The 13,965-nt window shown below is 42.3% G+C and overlaps 1 protein-coding gene across 1 annotated transcript in view; it reads left to right on the top strand.

The window, feature by feature from the left end:
• Positions 1 to 13,965, top strand: part of VEPH1 (ventricular zone expressed PH domain containing 1) — a 295,014-nt gene that overhangs the window by 96,982 nt on the left and 184,067 nt on the right. Inside the window, exon 6 of the mRNA XM_004704124.3 lies at positions 2,870 to 3,079. Within this exon, the coding sequence (XP_004704181.1) occupies positions 2,870 to 3,079 (210 nt within the window). The remainder of the gene's footprint in view (positions 1 to 2,869; positions 3,080 to 13,965) is intronic.

Below are 13,965 nucleotides of genomic sequence, written 5' to 3'. Positions count from 1 at the left end.
GGTACCAGTTAGGTGCAAAAGGAGCTTCTTCAGGGGCACTAACTATTCTGAGAGCTGAAGAAGGGATCCCAGAAGAGATTTTTGAGGAGGTCACAGTTCATCGGGGACTTCAAGAGTGAGTAGAAGTTAGTCCAGCAAGCAAGGGGGAAGTAAGAATTCCAGGCAGAGGAGATCACATGAGGAAAGTCCCAGCTGCAAGAATCAAAGTAGCAGGTCAAGAAAGTGCTTACATAATTGAGTGTGGTTGAAGTGTGATGGGTGCTGGGGTCTGGATAAAGTGAGGCATCTGAGAAGGTTGAAAGCAATCAATTTGCAAAAGCGATGTCATGTTCTATTGAAAGGGTTTAAGCAGGGAAGGAACATGGAGAGGGCCACAGGTTGGAGAAGAGATTGAATGAGTGAGACTAAAGGCAGGCTGATCGAGAAGGAGGCTATTGGACTAATTCAATGCAGATGACTGGGCCAGTGATCTCAGCTTAAACGAGAAAGGCCTTCTCTAACCCATAGCCTAAGTTAATATGCTAGGGTGTCTCTCACAATATCCTATGATTTGCTTACCTAGAATGTATTAAAATTTAAAATTAGGCATTTCTAGTCTAAGTATTTTGCTTCTTTACTCAAAACCAAACAACAACAAAAACGAGCTCACTGCTATTGAGTTCATTCCAACTCATAGCGACCCTAGAGGTCAAAGTAGAGCATTCCCTGTGGATTTCCAAGGCTGTAAATCTTTAGGGAAATAGAAAGCCTCATCTTTCTCCTGAGGAGCACCTGGTGCTTTTGAACTGCTGACCTTGTAATTTGCAGGCCAACTTGTAACCCACTACGCCACAAGAATTCTCAAAACCTCACCACCATCAAGTCAATGCTGACACCCAGGGACCCGATAGGACCAGGTAGAACTGCCCTTGTTGAGTTTCTGAGCCTGTAACTCCGTATGTGGAGTAGAAAGCACCGTCTTTCTCCTGCAGAACCACTCATGGTTTCAAACTGCTGACCTTGCAGTTAACGTGTGTCAGAACCGTGCCACCAGGGCTAGATTAAACTGGAATAGGAATCCTGTCAGACTTGCTAACAATTATATCTCCAACTTTGAACAATATCTGCAAATAGGAGGCACTGAGTAAGTATTTGTGACTGAGTAAATGGAAGAGTGGAAATGGAGGGAAGTGGGTTACAGACACAAGTCACACTTGCGGTTGAGTGTGTTGCTACTCATCGCTCCTCCTCATGTGTAGGACAGAGAACAGCTCCATTCGGTTTTTAAGGCTGTTCACTCTTAGAAACAGATTGCCTGGAGCTTCCTCCCAGGTGCCTCTGGATGGGCTCTGAACCACCAACTTCTACGTACCTACAAGAGTCCCTGGACAGCACAAAAGGCTAAGGTAGTAGTTATGCACTTCACCTTTTCTGACCACCTGTGGCTCCTGTGGGATGACGTGGAGATAAGATTTTTTAAAAACTGGGTGATTACATAGATAAGGCTCTGGACAAAGAAGACTGGGAGTCGAGAATGATTTTCAAATTTCTGGCTTGAGGATCCTGGAAGAATGATGTCATATATGGAGACAAGAGATACATAGGGCCAGAAACATGGAAGGAAAAGCAAATTTTCAGGAAGCTATTATTTTTACTGGAAGTGACCCAGAAATAAAAATAAGAAGAAAAAAAAAAAGAGAATCAGCAAAACACAAGGTAAATAAGGCAACAAAAATATGGGAAATATAATAGAGAAGTTGTTTTGACTTTTGTTGTCTAGTTTTCTGTCTGCTGATCTTTTGTATTTACTGTATGGGTATTTTAGCAGACACAACAATTCATTGTCAATGTATTAGCATAGTGGCCTTATTCCTCAAGAACTCACATGTTTTTCATATGAATCATTTCATTCCTATATTTGAAAAAGAAACCCCCGTGGTGTAGCAGGTTACATGTTGGGCTGCTAATCTCAAGGTCCGCAGTTCAAAACCATCAGCTGCTCCTTGGGAGAATGATAAAGCTTTCTACTCCCATAAAGAATTAATGATTGTACCACTTTTTTTGATATGACAGAACTATTGAATTGTATGATATGTGGGTTATATGCCAATAAAACTGTTTTTAAAAATTGTTTTAAGTTATAGTCTCAGAAACCCACAGGGCCAGTTCTTTCCTGTCCTATAGGGTTACTATGAGTCAGAATCAATTTGATGGCAATGTGTTTTGCTTGGGTTTGATCATATTTTTAAATGTATTAAGAATCAAGAGAGAAATAGAGTAGTGGCATAATGGGAATTATTACACCATAATGATATTTATGTTACTATTACATCTTTATAATCAAATGGTAAAGTAGTTTAAATGTGGTAGCTCTTTCTTGCTTTGCTACTTTAATTATTAAATATTTCAGAATCTTATCTGTTTTCCGATTAGAAGGCTTTGATTCAAATCATTGAGGGTCTCTTACTTACATTACAATACTTACAGTGCCCTTACATTCCAGCTCCCACAGCGATTGGGAAGAAATGTTGTGCCATCATCCCTCATTCCTAATGAGGACATAACACAGCAAACATGATTTATGAATAGCAGCATCAGAGACCTTTATAAATCTCACTCTGCTGTAGCACAGCAAAGCTTTTGTTGTTGTTGTTTTAAAGAAATGGAAACCGCTGAAGGTTTTGGTATAAATTTTAAATTCCAAACTTGAGAGATTAGCTTGTGTTCCAATGAAAATAACCAGAGTGTGTTGAGTTCTGATTTAATGCAAAAAATATTTTAGTTATTTTCAAGACCGATTCTAGCTTAAGAAGGAACTAAGCACGGTTCACTGAAATACTCCTCTCTTTGCTTCTTCTCCCTTCTTTCCTCCACTCCTTTCTTTTTGTAGATAATTCAGGAGGGGATACCTTTCCTAATTGGGCAGTTGAACGACTCGACCCATAATGATGTCATCCTAAACATCCTCATAGAGATAGCAGGCTACGAACCAGTGGCCTTGAGCAGTTTTCTTCCAGTGCTGAAAGAGATCGGTGAGCGGTTCCCCTACCTCATCGGACAAGTTGCAAGGATCTTTGGGGCTGTTGGGCGTGTGGATGAAGTAAGTTCAGATTTTTTTCTCTCCATTTCCAAAAATTGCATTGACATTTAACCTACTGGTATTCTGAGGTCTATGACGTGTCCTGGACATGTGCGAGCCCCCATTTCTATTTCGAACTTTTTTTATAGCCTGTGGACTTTGGGTCAAGGGCTCCTTGAGGTCAGGCTACCAGGAAGACTCAGGAATTGAGAATTTTATTGCTAAAGTCATCACCTGAGGAAGGAGAATAAGTGGAAAGCAGAGTGATATAACAGAGTCAATTAATAAGAGAATCTGTGTCCCACTTCTGGTTGTCCTGCTTAACCTTTCCATAGGCATCACGCTGAGTCTGAGGTCACCATTACTGAAAGTCCATCGCTGCCATGTCAATAAGCAACAGGACGCAGCGTGTTGGGAGCCCTCTAGAGGATGTTATTTTGGAGAGCGAAATAAAAGTTGATGAATGTTTAAAAGTCTTAGCCTAAATATTTGCACAATGGAATCTTTCAGCAGGAACAACAGGATGCCAACTGAGCTTGTGAGGATTGGGCAACTGAGAGTTTCTAGAAATTCACATTCCAGAGTATATGTGTGTGCATGTATGTATACCCATGCACATTACATCTATCTGATGATTTTATATGGGGGTTAGGATTTTTAATCTTTTAAAAGTAAAAGTAAATACATTATTGATAGTTTGTTGTTGTTTTCTCATTTCACCTAATTCATATAATACAATTAGCTATAAGATATATCTGACAATGTTTCCATGCTAGGCATAAGGTTTTCAGTGGCAACTTCATTCGAAGTAGGCAGGCAGTTTCTTCATCACAGTCTGTTCTTAGTCTGAAAGCTCTGCTGAAAGCTATTCACTTTGGGCGACTCTGATAGCCCTTGAAATACCTGTGACATAGCTGCCAGCATCACAGCCACACACAGTCCACGACAATATGACCCATTAACAGAGAAGCTGGATTCTCTGAAGAAGAATGGAGCATCAGCATTGGAGAAAGGCTTACGAACAACCTGAGCTATGTAGATGACACAACCTCGCTCGCTGAGAGTGGAGGGGACATAAAGCACTTGCGGATGAAGATCAAGGATCAAAGCCTTCAGTGTGGATGGCAACTCAATGTAAAGAAGATCAACATTATCACAACCGGACCAGTAGGTAACATGATGAGAGAGAGAGAAAGTCGAAGTTGTCCAAGATTCCATCTTGCTTGGATCCACAATGCTCATGGAGGCAGCAGCCAAGATATCAAACTGTGGCATTGGGTGAATCCACTGCACAGGATCTCTTCTAAGTGTGGGAAAGCAAGGATGTTACTTTGAGGCCTGAGATGCAGCAGACTCAACCCCTGGTCTTTTTAATGACCTCAGGTACATGTGAAAGTTGGGCACTGACTAAGAAAGACCAGACAGAATCGCTGCCTTTGAACGGTGGCACTGAAGCAGAAGATTGGAAGTACCATGGCTTGCCAAAAGGACAAGCAAGTCCGTCTTGTAAGAAACATGACCCGAGTGCTCCTTCGGTGAAAGAGAGATACACGGTGCCTGCAATGGTGGCCTTAAACAATTGTGAGGCTGGCGCAGGACCTGGCGAGACGCCGTCTTACATACGTGGGACATGTTGTCAGGGGCGAGTGTAGCCCCTGGAGAAGGACATCATGCTTGGGAAAGTGGAGGGGCAGCAAACAAGAGGGAGGCCCTCAAGGAACTAGATCGGCACAATGGCTGCTACCACCAGGGCCTCGAGCACGGGAACAACTGTGGGGAGGAGGCAGGGCTGAGTGTTTTCCTCTTGTGCCCACGGTCACTGTAAGCCGGAACTGAGTCCATGGCACCCCACAACAACAGCATACGAGGACCAGGAAGTTGTACAACTACTAGGGATTTCATAGTTTACCGCGTTCAATCTCGTGAACCTGCCAAATCAAAATTACCAACCAGTCGAACAGATCCTTGGTCTCCTGGGCATTTATAAAATGTATCATAAAATGAATCTTTGGTTCAGCTTTATTTTATTTCTGCTGAGAGTTCTGAGAGTCCAATGAGTCTTGGGCTTCCTCCTAGTGGAGCACTTTTCTCCTCTAGCTTCCTCCCAGAGAAGTTGGGGGCATTGAGCTCACCGGTGGCCTGTGGATGTCTCTCAACTTGAGGATGAATCTTTGGAGAGGGTTTCTTAAGGGCGAACATGCTGCTTAATGTAATCCCTTTCTGTTCACGGCTGTTGCACTTGCCACGTCCTGCCTTCTGCTGATGCTGTCACGTGCCCAGGTACCTTTGCTGCCAGGAAAACTCGCTGGTATGCCCAATGGTGATGAGGGCCACTCTAGCTGACAGCTGTTTGACTAAATGTGCTGACTATGCAGAGCTCTGCGAGACCCAAGAAATGCAATCTATGATTATCTCTGATGAAACAGGCCTTGGAATCTTTTAAAGCATGTATTCTTTCTGCGCTTTAATGGCATTTCCCTTTTGTCACAGATATACTTATGATTCATGAATGCATAATAAGATATGTTAGAAGTGACATAACTTACCATGGAAAATATAATCTGGGGGAAAAAAAGCAAAAAACTAACAGTCGTATGCAATTATGTCACTATAGGTGTGTGTGAATTAAGGCTAACCTAAGAAACAGTAATCTATTAGGTGGCCATTGTATGGCTCCCAGTGTGTAGAGGGAGGAGGAGAAGTGGGTCCAACTAGCCTAGAGAGAATTCTCTCTCCCTTTCTCTTTCTTGCTCCCTCCCTCTCTCCTCCCTCCTTCTCCAAAACTCAAAACTTAGCCATCAAGTAGATGCCAGTCATAGTGACCCGATAGGACAGGGTAGCATTGCCCCAGTGAGGGCTGTAACTTTTCATGGGAGAAGAAAGGGAGCAGATGTGGTTTCAAACTGCTCATCTTGTGGTTAGCAGCTCAATGTGTAACACTATACCACCAGAGCTCTCCCCTCGAGATTGGAAAAAAGGAAGTAGGGTTCTGATTCAATTCCCCAGTACAGAACAGCGGTAGATTAGATATATTGCAAATATGTCCATACGAGGGGTTACCCTCCCCCCCCAAAATATGTAAAAAGCTCCACTAGGGGGAGCTTTTGTAGTATGCATTTCCCCCCCTAGGTGAGCATTGAGTAACTAACTCTCTGAGTTATGCTCTGAGCTAGTTCACCCAGTGGCATCACTAGGGAAGGTTCTCTCTGGTCACTGTGAATTTTTTCATAAAAGCAGTTTCACTTGAACCTCGTGTTTTATGGTGGGTGATTTAAGAGATCAGTGTGCAGCTGTGAAATTTTGTTTTCTGCTTGGGAAACATACTGCAAAAACTTGTGATGTTGAACACATGTCAGAAGGACAGCACTATGGGAAAGGTTCAAATGCATGAGTAGTTTTCTCGTTTCAAAGAAGGTGAAATTTTGATTGATGACAAATCTCATTCGGGATGTCCGTCCAATACTCGAATGGATGAAAATGTCAACAAAATTTGTGTACTTGTGCCAGAAGACTGGCAACAGACCACTGAAAAGATAGGGAAGTCATCTGGACTATCTTGGAGCTTAGAGTGAATTTTAATGGAAGATTTGGGGATGAGAAGGGTTGCTGTGAAATTGTTGCTTCAGGTTCTGACTGACCAGGAAAAAAAGCAGAGTGGAAACATGCCATGCTTTGAAAGAACAGCTCCAAAGAGACTCACACTTTTTCCCCAAGGTCAATGCTGGTGAAGAGACATGGTGCTATTCTTACAAACCTGAACGCCAACATCAGTCAAGTCAGTGAAAGAGGCCATCATCACCTGGCCCGTAAAAAGCTCGTCAAGTAAAATCAAAGATCAAGACGATGCTTATTTGTTTTTTTGAGGGGTGAAGGGGGTAGTGCATTTGGAGTTCATCCCACCAGGTCAGAATGTTAATCAAGCTCTCTATTTAGAGGGTTTGAAAAGAGTTCATAACAGTATGTGACAAAAAAGACCTGATTTGCGGCAGACAGGGCACTGGTTTCGCCACCATGACAATGCACCTGCTCATGCAGCCATCTCAGTGTACCAGTTTTTGCCAAAAAGCAGCATTCCTCTCTTGCCCCACACACCTTACTCACCAGACCTTGCTCCAAGCAACTACTTTTTGTTTCTGCAAATAAAGAGGGACATGTAAGGATAGAGATTTGATGATGTAGAAGAGGCGAAGAAACAAACTAAGGAGGTGCTGTCAACCATCCAAACAAATGAGTTTGAAAAATGGTTCCAAGAATGGAATCACAAATTTCACAAATGTATTAAATGTAATGGAGAGTGCTTTGAAGGTGATAAGTTTTTTTTTGTTAAAAAAAATTTTTTTAAAATACTGTGTTAGGCAGGGTTCTCTAGAGAAACAAAACCAGGACACTTATGATTGTGTATATGTAAAAGGATAGGTTTATACAGTGAGAATGAATCTAACAGCTATTTAGTCCACACAGCAATCCAGAGGGCTCAGTTCAACTCATTTTCGTGGAACAGTTAATATACTGAAGATCCTTCAACTCATGTGGGCTGCCAGGTCCAAGGTCAAGTAAGACAGGCAGAGTTTGCCAGCAGGCAGCAGACAACAGGTTGGGTGAGGGAGCTTAGTGAGGCAGGACCTGATGTAATCTCAAACTCCAGCAATACATGATGACAGTATCTACCAGCCTCAAGCTCAAATGATGTACAGCACCAGCAGCATGGTGAAGCAGGTCTCAAAGGAGACACAAGCTCTAGCTACATGATCCATGGGTTGGCTTGGCCCACAGGTAGTGCCGCACACCGTTGAGGCAAAGAACTAGCTCAAGCAGCAGCATGCTGGTCCAATCACCAGGGAGGAAGAGAGACAGGATGCTGGCTGCGGAAAGTATTTATCTTGATCGCTCTCCAATCAAGCAACAACCTGATTAAACTCTGCCCACATATTCCTATGGAGGCCTGGTTGGCACAATATACCTATCACAAAAACATACCATTGGGAGGGCGGAATCCATTTGTTTGTTTTTTGGGGGGGCAACCCCTCATATATGAGAATTACATGGACAACTTTTTAAATGATATAACTTTTAGAGCCATAGAATTACTCCAAGTCAAAAATCTCCAGGAAAGAACCCAGAAATCAGGAATTATAGAAGCCTCTGCCAGCGTCGTGCTAATACAGCTGGTTGGTGTATCAGGATTTGGCAACACTTAACTTTGAGTAACAACAGCATTTTCTCGCTTGGACTTAGATCATGTCCTGCCCAATACTCCATCCTGCCCTCTGCTATCATATCATCGTTAATCAGCTAGTATTTTCTAGATTACTTTTGTAGAAGTTCGGGTGATGTTTGGTTGAGGGTATTACAAAATTGCAAAGCAATCGTGACTTAAACTAAGATATTTACCTTTCTGACACATAAAATATCTAGAACCAGTCAGTCCAGAACTCCGTTTGATCCAGTTTCAAGCACCAGGCCCCTTCCATCTTGTTGCTGAACCATTGCTGAGCACACCCAATTTCCCTCTCCTCATCCAAGATTGCTACTCTTCTTCACCCCGAAAGTCAGTATTTCAGGCAGCAAGGAAGAAGGGAGCAGGGCACCTCCAGGCAGTCAAACATAACCTTTTGTTGGCATCCTACCTGCTAAGGAGACCGAACAATATATCACCATACCCAACTGCAAGGGACACAGGGACATGGAGTCTTGATTTAGGGCTCCATATGCCAAGCCAATCAAGAGAAGGGCAGAACAAAATAAGAAAGGACAATCAACCACCTTTGTTGAAGGTGGGTAAGTCATTTCATTTTTTTAAGTCTTTTCCCCCCTACTTAAAAAAAGGGGCTTTGCAGTAGATGACTTCCCATCTGGCTCTGATATCCTTTGATTTCATTGTTCCATTCCATTTAAAATGAAACAATTTACCCTCACAAATTCATCTAACAAATTTCCCTATAAATGTTAGGCAGGTGCCTTTGCTCAGAAATAATGCCGCCTCTTATTTATTTCTGACGACTATTACTGCATGATGAGAACATCCTTTTAGCTTTAAAGAATGCTAAAGCTCACACATCCCACGATGAAGCATAATGATGTAAGCAGCTCAATTTAAGTGGACTTATTCAACGTCTAAATAAAATCTTGGGTCGTAATATTCCCGAGGGCCCAAACCCAATGCACACGCATATGCCCATTTCTTTGTGGCCACTTTCCAAAAGGAAATGGGCAGTTACCAAGGTACAATGAGGGGGGAGCGGTGTGGGCAGCAGTCTATTATGGGGACTGGGCCACCTATGGAGGAGAAAATTGAGATGAAGGCGGGAACAGCAGGAGCATTGTCCTGAAAAAGGCTTACCACATTCTATGTGGAGAGGCTTTTCTATGGGGAGACAGGGAAGTTTACTATGAGTCAGGGTCCAGTCCAGGGTGTTCACAAGGAGGTCAGTCTCAGGACTCCAGTGACCTTGGGCTCAAGGCCCTCTTTCTCATTCTATTTTGGTCTCATCTAAAAATGGACTTAATTTGATTTTTTTCCCCCTATTTGACACCAAAGTAAACATTTCAGTTGTGTTTAGGGGTTCAAATTATCAGATAGCTTTGCTTCTAGGATTAAATTTTTTTTTGAAAATGCAGAAAATCCCAGTATCTTGTTGCGATTGTGAAGCAGACAATCCGTGATGGGCTGGAACCCACTGTTAAGACCCTTCCTTAATTATCTGGCATCCAGCCAATTCAATTCCTTCATAGAAGTGGGAAGTCTGCTTAGGGTAGTCAGTCATCAGGCCAGTGAAGAGCTGGAGGGAGAGCCACCTGGAACCTCCCACCTTGTTAATAGGCTTAATCTCAGGGGTAAGAGCTATAGTACTAAGTTAGTTAATTGTGCCAACCTGACCGATAATCACATGTGGGGGCTAATTGAAAGGCGGAGGGATAAATGGGTGGTGAGCCTCTCCTTTCTAGTTGTCAGGTCTCTTGCTTTGTGATGGTCACACCAGGGTGCAGCTGCCTTAGCAGTTCCCTGCTTCAGCTTGCAAGATTGACTTCATACAAGACACCCCCAAGGAGAAGCTACATGGACCTATCCCGATGCAGCCCTGGGTGCTGGAGCAGCCGTGTGGAGACCCATGCTAGTGCTGAGATGCTTATTCGTTCACTGACTCAGCTTTCCTCCTGCAGTCGGCATCATTGCCTCTGTTTTGTGAGGTGGAGGACTTTGTGGACTGGTGTTGGGTAAATGGGTTAATGTTCGACTTGTGGGCTTGGGCAGCACTGGGTTGGGATGTTTTCGTGATGCACATTTTCTTTACATAAAACTCTCTTATACATGAGTTGCTGTGGATTTGTTTCTCCAAAGTACCCAGACTAATACAAGTACTGTGGCAGGAAAACACACTCGGGGTGACTGAATTTCCTGTCAGGACCCATCTGGGTGAGCAAACCCTTTCCAACAGCTGAATAGCAGCACTTTCCTATTCAGGAGCTCTGGTGGCATGTTGGTTATGCATTGAACTGCTAACTACAAGGTCAGCAGTTCAAAACTACCAGCTTCTCTACAATAGAAAGATGGGACTTTCTGCTCCGAGAGTTACAGTCTGGGAAACTCACATGGGGAAGTTCTACCCTGTCCTGTAGGGTGACTAAGGGTTGACATTAACCCAATAGCCATGAGTGGGTGATCCTACCCTTCACAGAAGAATTATATATCTAAAGCAAAAATGAAATTAAATGAAATCTTACAGATCTTTAGTTTCCCCATCTCCCAAAGTAATTTAGAATGCTTCACTTTGAATATAAATAAAACCATAGTTAGAAGCTGTCTAGCATTTGGGCCCACATGGGAAGCGATGCAATGGCTCGCGGCCATTTCTAGGGATGTACTCATATTCAAAGCCCATACACTGTGTGTTGGGAGGATCAAAGGACAAAGACAGCCTCGGCTTCTGGAATGACTGATGAGTTGCTGCCCTTGAGATGCACCTTCCTTGACTGTCACCAGTAGAGATCCATCCTAGTTCTTCATTGCCAGGATTCACCCACTTCTGTGATCTGTTCCATCGACGCAAAGGCATCAATAATAAACAATATCATAATATTAAAAAAACTCACTGCTATACAGTTCATTCATAGATACCCTATAGAACAGGGTAGAACTGACTGGGGATTTCTGAGACTAACTCTTCACAGGAGTAGAAAGCCTCATGTAATTCTCATGGAGCATTTGTTGGTTTTGAACTTTGGACCTTGTGGTTAGCAGCCCAATATGTGAGCACTGCACCACCAGAGCTGTCCTAAATACACAGGTCTTTTTCAAATGAGACGATTTTTTTAAAATGTGGAGACCTCTCAGACATCCGCACAAAAAATGACTTTTTGGTAACTTCTTAGGTTCTATCCACAACCCAAACATAATTCACATAAAATTCAAGATAACTCACATTAAGCACTTAGTACAGTGCCTGATATTTGGTAAATGTTTGATAAAGTCAAAAATGACAAATTAATAAAAAACCTTGGCTATAGAGGGCTAAAGACAGAGAGATGTGCTTCTTACGTGAATGCATTTTTCACAGTCACAAATTCTCTTCTTGAAAACACAGGTCGATCCCTTTTCCTTGCACATTCTCCTACTGGCTCTTCCACTTTATGCAAGTTCCTTGGTTTGCCCCAACCTCCCTTCTTAGCTTCAGCTCTTTAGTGTCCGGTCTAGTCCATTTCCCCTACTTCCTGTCTACTCAAGATCCCACATGCTACCCTGAACACTACCTTTCTCTAGCATGCATCTCGATCTTTATAGCCTAGTCTTCTGCCAGGATCGGGTAACCCTCTTCTCCACGCGAAGAACTCCTATTGATGCTCCCTGATCTAGTGCAAATGTCACCGCTGGGTGAGTTCTTCTCAATTTAAAGTCCATCACCTTCAACTCAATTATCCTGCCACAATATGATTGTACCTCGATGTGTTATCAGTCATACCGTATTGTGATTTATCTGTCCACGTCTATTTCTCATCCCTAAATTTATGAGCTCCTAGATGGCATGAATCATCATGATCAGCTGAGTCCAGCTGTCAAGTGAATGAGGAAGGTACTAGAGAAGAGAAAGGGTATTTTAGGAGCTGTTTGTTACATAATATGAAGGTTCAGTTATCTCCTGTTACTTTTGCTCAATTAGGTCTTTGTCTAATTATAACTTAAGAGAGAAGGAGCTATTGAGAGGGAGGAGAGGGCTCGATACATCAAAGCCTACACAATTGATCCCTAGTATTTAACAGGTGAACTATGAGAATGAGGTTGGCAGAAAAGCTTGGAATCCTTAACCAGAAAACAGGCGATGAGACATGGCCATCTTTGATCCAAAAGCTTCTTAGTAGATGACATAAGAAAGAGATGATGGTGAGAGGATCATGCAAAGAGGGCTTTGGAGATGTGACCTCTCCTAGTTCCCCAGTCTTGCTGTAGGAGAAATATTAGTGGATGGCTTCAGGCACAAAACTCATTTTCCAATAAATCTGAAGGCTAAATGTCCAAATCAGAGTCATGGCCAAGTCAATTTCTCCCTTGTAGGTCACCAAGGTGTTCCTTGACACTTACATGCTCCTTGGCTTGTCGCTAACCCTCGAGTCTCACCTGTGAAGACTGTGAGTGTCTGCGTCTATTGTGATTGTTTAAAAACTGAGAAGCAGTTGGGTTGAGGGTCCACTACACTCTGTTGTGGCTTCATTAGTATGACAGAAGAGAAACTATTACTAAACAGGATCACATCTACAAGAGCCAGAAATTCCACATGTATTTGGGGAGGACATATTTCAATCGATAACAAGGCTTCAGCAGGCAGAAGATGGGTTGAAATTGAATTCCCAAAGATATTCTTTCCTGCAATCTGGGTAGTGATCAACACCTTGGGTATGTTTACATAAGCATGCGTCACATGAATAATTTTGCTTTCCATAGGGGCTTCTATTTGGCATAGTATGGCAATTAAGAGGGCAGGCATGAAAGTCATATGTGCTTGGTCTGAAAATGACTTAGTAAATTCCAGTGGTGCCATCTTGGGCCAATTACATAACATAACCTGTCTAGATTCCATTTTCTCATCTATAAAATAGGAATAGCAATGCTATTTGTTGTGAGATTTAGTGAGTTAAGCCACTTAGAATAGTGTCTGGCAAATGGTAAAAATTCAATAAACAACAGCATGTTGCTATTCAGTATTGCCCAAGGTGTTCTTATTGCATTTATTTGGATACAGGCTGAAACCGGAATGTAATACGCTGAAATTAGGAAAGACAGCATCCAAGTAAATGGCTAACCTCTTCCCTGTTTCTTTAAAGAAGGGGACAAAATAGATGAGTATGTATGTACAAGTCAAAATAAGGGCAAGCAGAACCAGAGTGAGGCACGAAGAACAACTGTAGACAGTATTTAAATGTGAGTTTTTTAAGGAAATAACTGGTGTATGTAGATTTTTTTCTTCTCAAGGTACAAAGTATATCTGCTTTATGTTTATGTTTATCTACAGTCTATGATTCCTGAGGGGGAATAAAAGTAAGAAAAACAATAATAAAGCAAAGTTTTGTGAAATTTCATAATGTAAAATAGGCTTTATTTTCTTTCAGTGCTGGAAGTACACTGCTTGCATTAAAAGTCAGGTGGAACACCACTCCCCATCTATAAAAAGAGCCCAAATAAGTTTGTAGGGATTTTAAAGAACACTCTTATTAACTAAATCTGAAATGGTTTAAATTAAACTCAGGCCAGAATGATTTTTAGGAGGTCATAAAGGATTGAAATTGAGCATTTGTTTCAGTTCTGGGATTTTTATTTCTTCATGATTTCATCACTCTTTAAATTTTCCCAGCCAAACAGGGGGTGCGGGGTGATTCGAGCCTCTTTCCTACTAATGGTCAACATGAAAAAGAGACTT

Source organism: Echinops telfairi, unplaced genomic scaffold (assembly GCF_000313985.2).
Source record: "Echinops telfairi isolate 266 unplaced genomic scaffold, ASM31398v2 ScPeMD7_7420;HRSCAF=8458, whole genome shotgun sequence".
NCBI lineage: Eukaryota > Metazoa > Chordata > Mammalia > Afrosoricida > Tenrecidae > Echinops > Echinops telfairi.
This window is presented reverse-complemented; position numbering and strand designations above follow the sequence as displayed.